The sequence below is a fragment of the Varanus komodoensis genome, unplaced genomic scaffold, assembly GCF_004798865.1.
Source record: "Varanus komodoensis strain SLA01 unplaced genomic scaffold, ASM479886v1 scaffold9, whole genome shotgun sequence".
Lineage (NCBI taxonomy): Eukaryota > Metazoa > Chordata > Lepidosauria > Squamata > Varanidae > Varanus > Varanus komodoensis.
In genome coordinates this window covers 13,888,444-13,902,699 of record NW_025336598.1, presented here as the reverse complement: position 1 = coordinate 13,902,699, position 14,256 = coordinate 13,888,444, and the positions used below count along the sequence as shown (strand labels likewise).

The window sequence follows — 14,256 nt, the reverse complement described above, 5'->3', positions numbered from 1 at the left end:
CAGCATTTGCTATAAATAACTCCTGCTTATTTGGTATCACACAGTTTATTTCTGTTAGGGCTGCTGCTGTATTAGGTTGGGATGAGTACAAGGCTCTTGTGTCTTTAAAATCTGGATCACTGGCAATATTTTTGTATTGATTTAAATGATTTATACTCCGCCTTTTAGAGTTAACTCTCCAAAGATAGCAAAGAGCAAAATCTAAATGGTGAGACAAAATAAAACAATGAGAAAACTGTAATAAAACAATTATGAAATGAAATTAAACAAAATGTTAAAAATCCAAATTCTACCATATATACTATGGCATCCAATGAAGTCCTAACTCAGTTATGGGCCAATTATAAACAGGTAAGAGAGCAATCCATGATTTGCTGAGTAATGCTAGATGTTATAGGATCTTTTCCTGCCTCAACATATGAAGGATCACACTTGATGTCTTTAAGGTTCACCTGAGTGTCTGTAATGATGGGGTCTGGTGGCCATCCATTGGAACCAAGTTTGACAGGGGGTTGTCACTCCCAAAAAGTCCCTGTCTGTTGTGTCCACCAGCCTGATTTCTCTGACATGCAGGAAGGCAAGCAAGGAGGGCCTCATGCTGGTTGAATGTAAACTAGTGCCCAAGTATTTAATGCTTCAAAAAGTGATACCACCACTTTAAACTGGGTTCAGAAATGCATTAGCAGCTACTACAGCCAATACAGGGTAAATGTCACATGATCTGTCTGCCTGGTACCTATCATGACTGAAACAGTACCAACAGGGGTTGCCAAACTATTTTCAAAGGCAGCCACACACAGGGCTCATCAGAGCAATCCACTCCGAATGCCACTGCAACATGGATAACCAAACTAAGATACTTTTTCTAGTAACCTAAACTGGAAATAAGCATTCCGGTACACTGCTGGTAACTGACCTTCCTTAGTTAGCACCGGGACCAGGGAAATTCCCCAACTGTGCACTTAATAACTTAGGAGAAGTAGAGCCCATCTAGAAGCTTTTGGAAGCCTCCAGCAAGAGGCCCTACTCACAGCACCTCCATTCTGACAGGATTAAGATTCAGCTTGTTTATGCTCATCCATCCTCAAATCACCACCATATACAAGTAAATGGAAACAAAAGAGAGTGCAGTGTTGTCTGCATATTGACAGCACAGCCCAGATCTCTAGATGACATCCCACTGTGCCGATATTTTAAAAAGCACAGGGGGCAAGTTAGAACCTTGTAGCACATGTAAACCAACAGCACTGACGCAAAGCAGTATGCACTAGCACCACCTTTCTGAGAACAATGGACTAAAACCAGTGTAACACTGTGCCTTCCAAGCCAAATGGTGATAGATAGTCCAGAGAGATACCACAGTCAATGGTATCAAAAGCTGCTGAAGAACTGAGAGGATTACATTCCCCACATGGATTTGCTGGAGTAAGTAAACCACAAGCGTGTCCAAGGCTGTTTCTGCCCCAAAACCTGGTCTGAAACTGGGTTGGAATGAATAATAAAATAATGCTCCTATCCATAACAATAATGACTGTTATCCAACACTGCCTGGAATCTGGAAGAATACGTGTTCCAAGAATGACAAATTAGGCCCCAATGGCAATTGTCCCAAACTACTGGATGTAATTTTGATTTAATAATGGCCTCACTACAGCATCCTTCAAGCCAGTGAGTACCACATCACCCCGTGAAGCTGTAGTATTCATCTCCATAGTCATATCTCCAACTTAGCCCTGGAAGACTTCAACAGCCAATATGGCAAGGATCAAAGGAACCCAAAAGAGGCCTCAAACCTCCAAGCATTTTAACCACAACCCCAGGCTGTATAAGCTGAAAAGTATCCATAACAACATGGCTAATCTGCACTCAGTTCCAGCCATATCTAATCTTGCCCAACTATGGCATCTGAGTAGAACCAATCGGAGCATACTTAACTGCAAAATGTTATGGCAAACATGGCAAATTGTAGTTTGTCATCTATTTATTTTGGCACTCAATAGCCAAAATTCTCTGGGTGGTTTACAAGAACACATTAAAAATACAATATATAATGCACCATATAAAAATATCATAAAAACACACCATTTTTTGCATGTTGCAAACTTCTTAGTGGAAAACAATTTCTACTTATCTTCAGAGGAACTATTGTGGTAACTTTTTAGATCTACATACCCCTGTTACTGTAGCAATCTTATACATTCCATAAGCGTAAATCTCAATCAACCCAGCGTTGCCTCCAAGAACTAGAGCATTGAGCCTAAAATTAAAGATTTTTAAAGAAAAAAAAGATATTTTAAAGAAAAACATGAATGTTAATTATTCTGTTCAGTTAAGGAAATATTTCTATGCATTAACCATTTATTCTGCATACTTATAGAAAATTTTCCTGTGTGAAATTTGGCTTTAGGCAGTTTAAAAGTTCAAAATACAGTGAATCAAACAGAATCAGAGCAGTCACTAACACTTTAAAATGCTTAAAGTATTTTAAGTGCCTGGGAGAACAAAAATGTTTTGCCTGCTACTAAGAAGAATACAACACTGGTTCCAGACAAGGCTGCCTGGGGACAACATTCCACAAACAGATGTCATAGCTGAAAGTACCTCAACTATGATATCTCTTCTGGTTTTAAGTACATTAATACATCTTTCATACTATAGACCAAGTACCCTACCCTCTGGGCAGAAAATAGATCTCCAAATGTTCCCATAAGCTCTTGCTAGAATGGCCAATAGTCAGGAATGCTAAGAGTTGAAGTCCAAAACAGACGGAAATCTACTTTCTGCCCACCCTGTTCTACAAAAAGCCAGGAAAAACAAGAACTGAATCAGAAAATTATCAGCATTACATCATGAATCCAAACTCCCCACTTCTACCACAATGAAAATTTCTGTACAAGCACTTATTTGCCTTCCCCCCATTTATACCCCTTTGGACTCCCTAAAAAGCTGCTCCAGAAGGTCACAGAGCCCTCTAGATAGTTTGCAACACAGCAAATTATATGTAGGTGGGCAAACAGTTAGATCCCGCCCCATAGTTTGATCCAAGCCAAGGTTAACTACATCTAGCTTATATTATTGCTTAGTAGTAAACTGACCATCCATATGGATGTGTCAGGGGAAACAAATTTGGAGAGCAGCTTACAGATTATATGACCTTCTGAAGACCCAGAAGGTCTTCAGAAGTGTGTACCCCCCCCCCCAATAAAGGAATCCTTGTCAGTAAGAGCTGGGTCTTCAGCATCAGGCTTGAAGGGCAGGTGCACATAAGTCCTATTCAGGAATTAAAAATCTAAGGAGAACAAATACAAGAGGAAGGATGTGTGTGTGCACCCCACCTGCCCCTTCCTCATGCATTTCCATCACAGTGTAATCATGGAGTACGATGCTCTAAAGAAGCCAGCCTCCAGTACCCATGCAGGCTCTGCTCATGATTCTAAACATTGCTTTGCCAGGACACTCTCCCATATCTTGCATTTATTCAGATTTATAACACTCAAAAGTAGTTAATAGTACTACTGTAGACCCCCAGCTACTGAGAGACAGAAAAGAGAAGAGTCAGAACTGGAAGGAGGCCCTGCACTAGGAAAGTGCAGTCATTTTCACGACTTCCCCCAAGGTTTGGTGTTGTTTAATATCTCTAAACACTATTTAATCTGTTCAAGCATTTATTCTGAATAAGACATGTGTAATCTGAGCAGCAAGGAAGGAAGAATTAAATAACGTGCTGCAGTTGTCTGTTTCTCCAGCAACAATAAAGGCAGCAGATCCTTTTGAACTTTCTTCTTTGCACTGTCAACAAATTACATTTCTAAAACTTCAACCAATAAAAGCTATATATAGTCCTCCCCCATTGCTTGTCTGCTGGCAACTGATAACTAGAAGTATGACAGATATCAAACTGATATTCAGAGGTCTAGTGCATCTACTTATCTAGTGGGTAAGGTCTAGTGGGTTTTTCCCCTACAAATGTTTGCACACCCTTTTAAAGGGATTTAAGTCAGTGGCTAGCACCACAATTTATGTCAGGAATCCCATATGTTAACTGGATGTTGCTTGATTGGATATCTGCTGAGGCCCATGAAACTGGAACCAAATGAAATTCAGATCTAAAGCCCTTTTGCCTTTTTGTTTTCATTCCCAAGTGCAGTGGCATCTGGAAGAAGCAACGCCCACTAAAGTTGCCTTCCACTGATCCATCAAGTGACGTTTTACTTGACTGATCTATGGGATGAAGCCTGAAGCACTGCTTCTTAAGGCACCAGAAATTAGAACTATTTTTCTCCTCCTTATTTTCACATTCACTGTAAATAAACTAAGAGATTAATTTTGTTTATTTAAAAGGACATTTACCTGACATCGCCCATGAGTTTCATAATCTCATCTGATTTTTCTTCACTAAAATGTAATATTAAAAACAATCAGTTGCAATATATGCAGGCACACTAGTTCTCAAAATTCACAAAAACAATTGAAAAAGGAAATGAGGTTTACCTGAAAATTTTTGCAGTGGTACTGTAGCTATGTGAAAAAAGAAAAATGTAAACACATTCATTGATGTCCTCTCAGAAAAAAAATGCACCTGCATAAACTACACACAAAAGTTAGCATGAAACACATGGATGCTTTTAAAGTGTCAGCGTCCAAGGCATGGGAAGCTGGGTATCAGATCATGGCACCAGAACCCAGACAATTGGTACATTACTAGGGCCTATTCCAAATCACAGTCAAGCAGTCCAGAGGTCGAGGCCAGTAACAGAAGGACAAGGCAAGTCAGTCTGAAAGGCAAAGAGCAGCCAAAGCTGGTCAGGAGTCAAAAACCAGAGAGACAAGTCAAGGAGAAGCAGGCACCGGGGACTGGAATGTAAACTGGAGTAGGCAGGGTCCAGAAGTGGAGGCAGAAGCAAGGTGATGGGCAAAGTTTCCAAAAACAGGCTCCATTCTTGAGGTGGCTGTCATAAAGATCTGAGTACACTGAACAATGCCTTCTTATATGTATCTGCTCAGAAGTAAGTCCCACTGAATTAAATTAAGTTGCAGTTTTAGGACACAATCCAATACAGACATATCTGACAGTTTGTCCTATTTAACTCAAGGGTACTTACTTTTGAATCAATCAGGCTGGAAAAAAATCATTGCCAAAATCTTTGGGAAACAGCTGACAATGAAACCACATTCTCAGTCCTAATAGCAACAGTGAGTGCCCCAATAAGAAATAAGACCCTGCTCCGATAATGCGACTAGAAAAATAAAACACTCACTTCTTTGGCAAAGCAGGTAGTTTAGGAAGAAGAAGACTGGACTCATCCTCCGCGTTATAAAATGAAGTGAGAACACTGGAATGAAAGAAAACAAAATCTTTCTGCTTCACTTCTGGAGAGGTTATGCAAAACAAAAACGCACTTTAAAAGAACGCTAGGCATAAATTCAGCTCTCAGGTACTGGGCAGGTTCACACATCAAAATAATCCACCCTGACATTAAGCCATGGTGGGTGGGCTGTTCAGAGAACAACCCAAGGTGCTCCCAACAGTCCACTGGTCTCACCATGGGTTGTCCAGCATATTACCCCCACGAGTGTTCCCCAAGGGAGCTCCACAGGAGGACGAATACGTCTGCTCCCCTTCACTTGCCATGACTACAATCCCTTTTTCATTCACCTGAGTTTTCGTCCGCTTAACATTTTTTTGGAACAACACTCTTTGGTTTGACCACGTTCATGATCTCTATTCTGACAGCCAATGATGGGCCCTTCAAAGTGGACAAGTGGAATGTTGGAAGGATTGCCAAGTAGCTAACAATTTTTTTTAATTTTTGTGCTCACAATGTATGCAAATATGTTTGTACTTCTTTTTAAATAAACTCTTAGCCCCATTAGTGCAATCGTGCAATTCTATAGGTTCAAGTTTGGTTGAACAATGTCTTGGAGGCTAGATAGATATTGATTCCTAGATATTGACCTGCACATTTATTTATGACTATTTATTTGGCTTTCTCTTGAAGGGAAAACCAAGTGTTAAAAGATCATTCTTCATGAAAATGGTGTGGTACATTTACATGACCTTTGTGGCAAGATTTTCATATTTTTTCTGTTCTTTTTGCTTTGACTAGCTTTGCATTCTAAACATTTTACACAAACTACTCAGGAAAGCACAGTTCTTCCCACCACATACTCAGGGGAAAGGAGTTTTGATGGGTAGCTGTCAAAACTATACCCTTATCTCATTGCCAAATAGTCCTTCTGCTCCATCAAAATGCTATGTTAAAATAGAGACTGAATCGTCAGCTAGCTGTCATAACTCCAAAAACTGGGGTTGGGCCATAAGTAGCCCACCCATGTTCTAAATGTTTGGTTTTTATTCTGAAAATACCTACATTTAACAGTTCCTTTACAAAGCATATTTAAAGGTAAGTTAAATATAAAGATTTTTGTTAGTAACCTAGGATGAACTCCTATCTATAATTAAACAGAAAAAAGTTCTACAACACCCACCATTTCCCCAACCACTCATATTAGCTGGGGAATGATGGGTTGTAAGATATTTTCTGTCTAAATATGTACAGGCTTTTACCATAAGGATATATATTGAGTACCAATATAAAATGCGGACACTGTAGCATTTATCCAACAGACAAATATTTATACTGTTAATTAGCTTGCATTCTACAAACACGCTGTTCCAAGTTTTGTTAAGTACAGTCCCTTGATTTTTAGTTGTTTGTTTTTTATTTTCTTCTAAACACAAGATGTATTTGACAACCTGGGGAACAGCACAGATAGAAAATCAGCTGACAAAAAGGCGACTTACTTCTGTCCACGAATTCATTTTTCATATCTGCCTTTCTCAAGATTCTCCAATATTTTCAATTTTCATTTTTTTCTCTTGGTAACTGTACCACTTGCAAAAACATTCCTGCTTGGAGTGCTAGAAACAATTCTTACTGCACCTGCTAATAGGTGAGTGGCTATCTGAAAGCCCATGTCCCATACTTACCTGCTTTCTTCTGTCACTTCCATCCAGTGCATATAAGTGATGGGAGCAGCCACTGAGAAACAATGCAAGCTCTCTGGTTTCTCAACATCACAAAGGATAACTCTTTTGGTATCAGCAAGTCCAAAAGCCAAAACTATAGGAGGAATGGTGAAATATTAAAATCTACAGTGCACAAAAGATAACCGCTTCTGTACATATCAACTATGAAAAGCAAGAGAGATTGCAAGTAGTAAAGCATTATATTAAGACGTCAAATGCATTCTGGGTTGCAAACCAATACACTCAAGACTACATCACCCATTGGTTTTAGTAGAGCAACCCAAACTTTTTAAACCCAAAGGGCTGGCAAACAGGGCTAATCTTTCATGGTTAATGGGTGACATATTCCTTAAGAGGGATGTTTAACTTAAAATCTAAACCACAATAAAAAGGGTCAAGGGTTGTACATTACTTTTGCCATCTGGTCTCCATGCGAGGGCTGTCACTTCTTTCCCTGTGCTCTCACTTGGTGGCAAACTCCAGACCCGTTGAAAGTTAGCATGTCGGTGAAGTAAAACCTAAAAAGATGTTGCGATCAATGGTACAACAGTCAGACTGCCGGTCTGCAGGCTGGACAGGGACCTTACATGGATTGTTTTGACCTTTGACCTGAGGTTCCATACCCCTGCCCTAATGTAACATCCCTGCAATCACCACCTGCTCCAGAAATACAAGCAAATTATGCTAAGATTTTAAAAATGCAGGAAAGATCTATAAGCATAAGCTCATTAAAAAAATACAGTATGCTAGCAGCAGTCCCGACATATGAAATCACATGTGTTTTCACTGCAACATTAACACTGCAATGCTGCATTTTTCTTTTTTCTTGCATTTATATCCCAACATTTTCCATGGTTCCTAAAGCAGTATGCATATTTATTTTTAACAAAATGGGAGAGATGACACCTGAAGCAGCCTACAGCTACTGCACATTTGTAATCCATAGTATCATTCAGCCTCCTCACCTCTCCAGCTTTGTTTGCGAGGGCGATGAGATCCCTCTTGGGAGACCAGGCCATAAAAATGACTTCTTGAGGAAGCTGTTTCTCCCCGACCTGGCGGAAAGCAGGCATGTTTGCAGTGGAATCTTCCTGAAGCCAAGGGACAGAACCAAAACAACTACTGAGTGCTTCAACACTCATATTCAAAATCATGCAATCATCCATAACCTGGTTTTCTAAAACATCATAAAGATGACTATGTTCCTCAACTTCTCCCACAGTCCTTTAAAATTTCCTTCCTTTATCTACAAGCTCCTAAATGCTGGTTGATATCATCCCAGATAGCTCAGTTCCCACCAAACTAGACACTACATGTTCCATATTATTTGTCTCTAATAGTTGTCAAAATAATGGATGGGGAAATGCATTTTCCCTTTTGCTCCAGACTTCAAGACATCATCACTTACTTCCCAAAAAGAATACATGCAAAAGCAAAGTGTGTGTGTGTGTGTGTGCGCGCACACACACAAAAGCTTTGAGTGTGTTAAATTTTGAAGTGCCCTTCCTATTCTGTTCTTCTCTCACTTGTATATTCCTTGGTTGTTTTTCCATAAAACTAACACTCCAGAATTAGGATGTGGTGGAGGCAAGAAGAGATACCAAATTCTGTGTCAGGTTTTGATTGTTCCTAAGCAGTTCTGGGAGTAGTCAATTCACATGAGCAATCTGAAGTGGGTATAGATAGCAGGGACTGTTGCCAGGTCTTGCAAGATGCATTTTCTTCCCTGTTGTGGAACGAGCCACTAAAAATGCCTTGAGTCCCCATTTCAATTTTTATAACATAAAAGTGCTGTTCACGCTATGGCTTTTGCCTGAACAAGGTGGGCTAAAACTGTGTAAGGGCCAGGGGCATGCACATCCACAATAACTTTGCATGAGAGAAGGCTTTTCTTTTGAGACTGCCTCATGATGGAAAAGAGTTTCTATGAACATTAAGCTAGACATGCTTGAAAGCTTCCCATGCAAGTTAAAACACTGATAAGGCTTCACATTCAATGCACAAAGGTCTCGTGGTGACTTTGTAGAGGGGAAGGAGCTTGCACACATACTTTTAGCTAGATATGTGAAAAAACAGAACCTACTATCCAGAACAAAGGGGGAAAATACCCCCTTTTTCCTATGACTGTTTTTGCTTTTTCAGAAAGAAAAATCAAAACATTGAACAAATCCCTTCTAGAATCTGAGACAAGGTGTTTCTGTGTTGTTATCCAGTCTTCACTCCTTCAAAGAGATTTGTAAAAACTAGGGAATAAGAACACTTGTTTAGAAAGAGCAGAGATGTAAAAGGCTGGAAATAATGAAGTAATGCAGGTGGCTGTATAACCTTCTCTGTAAGTTCCCACATAGTTATTTCATCCCTTGAAATTATTGATCTAATGTCTCCTTACTGCTAGACATTTAAGAATGCTTCAAGTCATGATTAGTTCCCCAAAATGTGAGAAGAGTTACAAAGTCATAATGGTGAAGAAAATTTGAGTTCCCAACAATTTAGGTTTTGTTCTAGCAAGTCCAGTGTTTCTGGGCTTGTTCTGGTTAGATGCTGTAGCAGTCAAGTTACATAATTCTAATTTAAAACCCACACATGAAAAACTCCAACTATGGGCTTAATCTATCACCAGATGCAACATAATATTATATGGATATCCCACCTGTGTTTCTTTTTCCAAAGAACTAACTTTGAGATTTGGGTCTATAGAACTTAATGACTGGAGTCACAAGACATGAGAACCCATTGTACATTAGTTCAAGAGGTTGCTCATACCCCAGTGAGTTGTCCAAATATGGGAAACTAATTTCACTGCAGTTTGCTGGGATTGGCTAGAGGTAGATATTCATGATCTTGTCTTTGACAGAGTATGTGTCCACCAATGGCCAAGCAGTGCTTCAAAGCATGTGCTACTTTATTAACCACATGACAGGAGATTCAGATGATGACACTCATGATGTCATTAGTCTGTGCCATTCACTATGAATGCATCTAGTATGGCCTTCCCCTAACCTATTCCCCCTTCAGATGTTTTGGACTACAATCCCATAATTCCTATGCAATGGCCTTCTTGGCTTGGATTGCGGGAAGTTGCCGTCTAAAGCATCTGGGGGACATCAAGTTGGGGAAGGTTGATCTAGCACTTTGAAAGACCCAGTAAATCAGGGTTGAGAAATATGCAGCCTTTCAGAGATTTTTTCAGCCCACAACTCCCATCAGCCTGAGGGCTGCTGCGGCCTGCAATCCAAAGAGTCTGGAGCATCTCAATTGGCCAGCCTTGCCCTAAATGGCTGCAAATGACTGAAGGATGCTTCTGGCCAACACCTTGGAGAGAGCTGCAACAAATGTTCCTTTTGGGGCCTCCCCTGTCCAGACTAGCAGCCAGACTAGATATAGTGCATTTGCCTTCACTATATTCTTATGTTTGCAATGATATTTTAAATGTCACCCTACATTTCTAGTGCACTTTAATTAAAAAAGAAGAGAACTCCTTCCGCACAGCCTCTGGACGTTTTCACCACTGGCCGAGTGTACAAAAGAGCGCGGTTTCAAGGCCAGGAATAGCAGCACCTGAGAGACTTTGCCTGTCATGCATCTGAGAAAAGCACAAAATATCAGGGAAGCAAATGGGGCGTGGGGGGGACTCCTCTCACTGCTCACTCTCTTCCTTTCCGATAGCCACCTCTTTTTGGGGAGAAGTGAGGTAGCAATCAGATGCCCGCGATTCAACAAGTGGAGCTCTGCCATCGCTGCAGCCTCCCCACGCTAGCCCAGCAGTCTCCGCTGGAGCCCGCCATCGAGTGAGCCGATAACGGCACTCAGTCTCCGCCAGGAAAGAGGCGGGCGGCGCTCTCCTGCTCCTCGCTCCTGCGGTAGGCGCCGCTACGCGGCTCTCCACTTCAGCAAACGCCTCTCCTTGCCCCGCCAAGGGACTAGCGAGAAACGCGACTCCTACCCGCTTCCGCGGAGCGCGCCGGCTCCCTCCTGCAGCACGACGAGACCCGCCTCCAACTGGCTCCGCTTCCTTCTCGGGCTTGCTTCCGGAAGCGGCAACCCGGAGCACTTCCCTTTCCCGAGAGAAGGGGAGTGACGCCGACGTGAAAAGGGAGTTTTGGGGCGAGCGGCTTGCTGCGGGTGGGCGCCGAAGGCTTCGGGAGGCTTCCTTGGAAACGATCCTTATGAACCCGCTGAGCGCATACCCCCTCAGCCGCACACCCCATATATGCTGAATCATTGTAACAAAGGAACGCGCGGTAATGGGCGATGATACTGTTAAAGGGGATTCCTCTTAAGTGTAGTCAGTGACCCAAAGATACAATTGATGAAGAGTGGTTTATACATATCCTAAGTGAAATGAATGCAGTGTAGTCAAACATCATTCCGGCTGTTTTTGCTTTCATTGATAAAACTGCGGGTTAAGGTCATTTTGCTGAAACTCCGCGCAGCCAGGAAATTGGAAGCGAAGGCTGCCGACGCTTCAGTAGACGTGCAGTGCTGCATCAGATGCATACTGGCAGCGTAGGAGTGGAAAAGTAGTAATTTTAACTGGAAGGCGTTAGGCTTATGGAAGGCTTAACATGATGGCCCTCTAGAATTAATGATTGTATCCAGTGCTATCACAGGATGTTTTTGACCTATTTTTATATTCTGCAAGTGCCAGATGCAGTACTTTGATCTTGCTTGTGTAAGTTATTGCACAAGTTATTGCACAAGCTGTTTTGCAATTGGTTGCATAACTAATTACAACTTTTGTAAATTAGACGTTGCTTGCACAGGTGGTGCTACTTGTGAGTTATATCCAACATTATGCCAGGAAAAAAAAATACAAAGTTGGTGTTCTTCTAGAGTTTGCATAGTTGTGATCAGAACTAGCACAGTTGGCACAAGCAGAATCAAAGTACTGAGTTTGACAACTGTGGACGGCTAAAAATAGGATTTCCACAAGAGGCAGAAGCTTGTACTAGTAACATGACACCATTTGACCATTTGCAGAGGCTCACTGTAATGTCTGTTGCTGGAAAAAAAAAGTTTTTTGCTCCCATAAAGACTAAATTTATTATGGCATAAACTTTCATGGACTACGGCCAACTTCATCAGAAGCATACTGTGTTAGCCTGAGTTCCAAGTGTATATGCTAAGGCTAATATAAGTTAAATGGTTAATGTGGACACCAGCCACACATTCATGGCTCATGGAGAATGTGCATATATGTTCATTCCCCAACCACACATTCCCCAGGCAATATGCATAATCTCCAACAAGCCTTGACCAACATGCATACTTCAGCATAATCTGATTGCAGTTTTGTAATTTACCCATGCAATAGCCATGGTCTCTAAGGAATCTTAGAGAACGTGTAGAATTCTGCAGCATAAAAAAGGAATTTTATACATTGTTAATTCAGAATAGCTTGCAAGTACTGTTAGAGGATGTTCATAAATAACTAGTAACTGTGAAATTAACCTCCACATGAATTTTACACACTGGTGCCATCCAGAAGTCAGCCTGGCTTTAAACACAACCCAAAGGAAGATACTTTCTGGGATTACAGAAGACAAGAGTTAAATAAGGCTCTCTCAGTGGATGGTCAGCTGGTTTCTTTGTTCCTCTGCCCTTGGTTTATGGCCTAGTCAACACATGCAACATTAAGAGTAAAGGAATGCAGAAGAGGTAGAACATGTGTGCCTCTAAATAATAGTTTTGAAAACCATGCACAAGCAGAAAAGCATCAGCAGAGAGCAGGCCACACTTGACCTCCCACCTCCCATGCACTAGTTTAGAACTTAGTTTTATTTTATTTTTTTAACATGGAGAGAATTCAAAAACAGTATCCCCCCCCCTTTTTTTTTTAACTACAGTCCCCTTTCTCAGTTCAGGAACTTGTTACCTAATCTTTCTGCAGATACAGACCAGACTTTGTCCTCACTTTCCATTAATTGTTTAACTTACATTAGCCCCAAACATGTATTCACATGTACATGGTCGGGAAGGTGTGTTCCATAAGTGGTAGAAGCTTTTATGCTGTAATTGTAAATCATTAGGTCAGAGGGAACAAAAACTACAGACCATGATAATTACCTTACTGGCCACCACCATTCATAAAACACTGGCAGGTGATTGATAGTTCACTGAATTTGTGGGGCGGTGTCCCTTCTCACCTACTCTCTACCATATCATGTGCTCACAGGGGCTTGCATAGAATATTAACCTAGAAAGCTGAGCTCATAAACCTTAACCACTACATCCTTTCTGTTGCAAAGGGAATTTGGGTACATGCAACTTGAAACAAAGAAATAATGTACTGGAAGATGATGTTTAACCCTTCTTCCCAACTGCAGACGCACACTGCACAGCCAGTTTTATTCCCACCAAGCATCTCAAATTGCAAAGGAGTCCCAGATGCCTTGAAAATCTCAGTTGAAGTCATGAATTAAAAGTATTCTCTATCTATCATCATGTTACAGTTCCAAATCTAGGACAAGAAACTTGAACTCAAACGTCATTTTAATTGTTAACAATATTTACTTCAAACATCATTTTAATTGTTAACAATATTTACTTATTTATCTGGCCAGGGCGACTTTTTTCTTTTCTTTTCTAACTTCTTTTATATCGTTTATATTTTTTATTTATATTATTAATTTTAATTTTATATTGTTATTTTTGTATTGTAGTTTATTGTGTTGTAAGCCGCCCTGAGGCTTAGGCAAGGGGCGGCATAGAAATGTTCTAATAATAATAATAATAACAACAACTCTTATGTTGTTTAGTCTTACTGCAGTGCCATAGAAAACCCACCATGAGGATGACAGACAGGGCCAGTTCTCCCATAAGGTGCTATGGGAACTGCAAATTGTACACATACAGCCTCATCAGAAAGGCTCTTTGTTGGCATGTCACTGAAGCAAGGTAATGGCATTAATGGATGCTCTGGAGTCTGGCCTATCCTGCTTGCCCACGTTGGCAAATACCACAACGGGAGAGGAAGTAGCAAGGCTCTCTGAAACAGCCACACACCCTGTTTTGCTCTGATGACTCCTCAGAGAGAGAGCTGTCTGATGGGCAGGCTCTCCAGAACAGCTGCCCATCTTCTGCTCACTCTGACTGGATCTGGAGAAGTTCCCTGCCCTCTGGCACACTCTTTAAAACTCTGTTAGAGCAAGACAGCATGGGGCTGGATGGGTTCTGAGAGCTGTGTCAGAGGCAGAGGCAACCATCATGGCTCATCAAGCAGCTGC

At 41.1% G+C, this 14,256-nt stretch overlaps 1 protein-coding gene across 1 annotated transcript in view; it reads right to left on the bottom strand.

The window, feature by feature from the left end:
* The window catches only part of ANAPC4 (anaphase promoting complex subunit 4), a 37,994-nt gene extending 26,928 nt beyond the window's left edge, over positions 1-11,066 (bottom strand). Inside the window, exons 1-8 of the mRNA XM_044418117.1 lie at positions 10,974-11,066; positions 7,996-8,121; positions 7,443-7,548; positions 6,992-7,124; positions 5,259-5,333; positions 4,492-4,518; positions 4,351-4,395; positions 2,173-2,257 (exon numbers count right to left, since the gene is read on the bottom strand). Of these exons, the coding sequence (XP_044274052.1) occupies positions 2,173-2,257; positions 4,351-4,395; positions 4,492-4,518; positions 5,259-5,333; positions 6,992-7,124; positions 7,443-7,548; positions 7,996-8,103 (579 nt within the window). The 5' untranslated portion in view covers positions 8,104-8,121; positions 10,974-11,066. The remainder of the gene's footprint in view (positions 1-2,172; positions 2,258-4,350; positions 4,396-4,491; positions 4,519-5,258; positions 5,334-6,991; positions 7,125-7,442; positions 7,549-7,995; positions 8,122-10,973) is intronic.
* Positions 11,067-14,256: the final 3,190 nt, after the last annotated feature.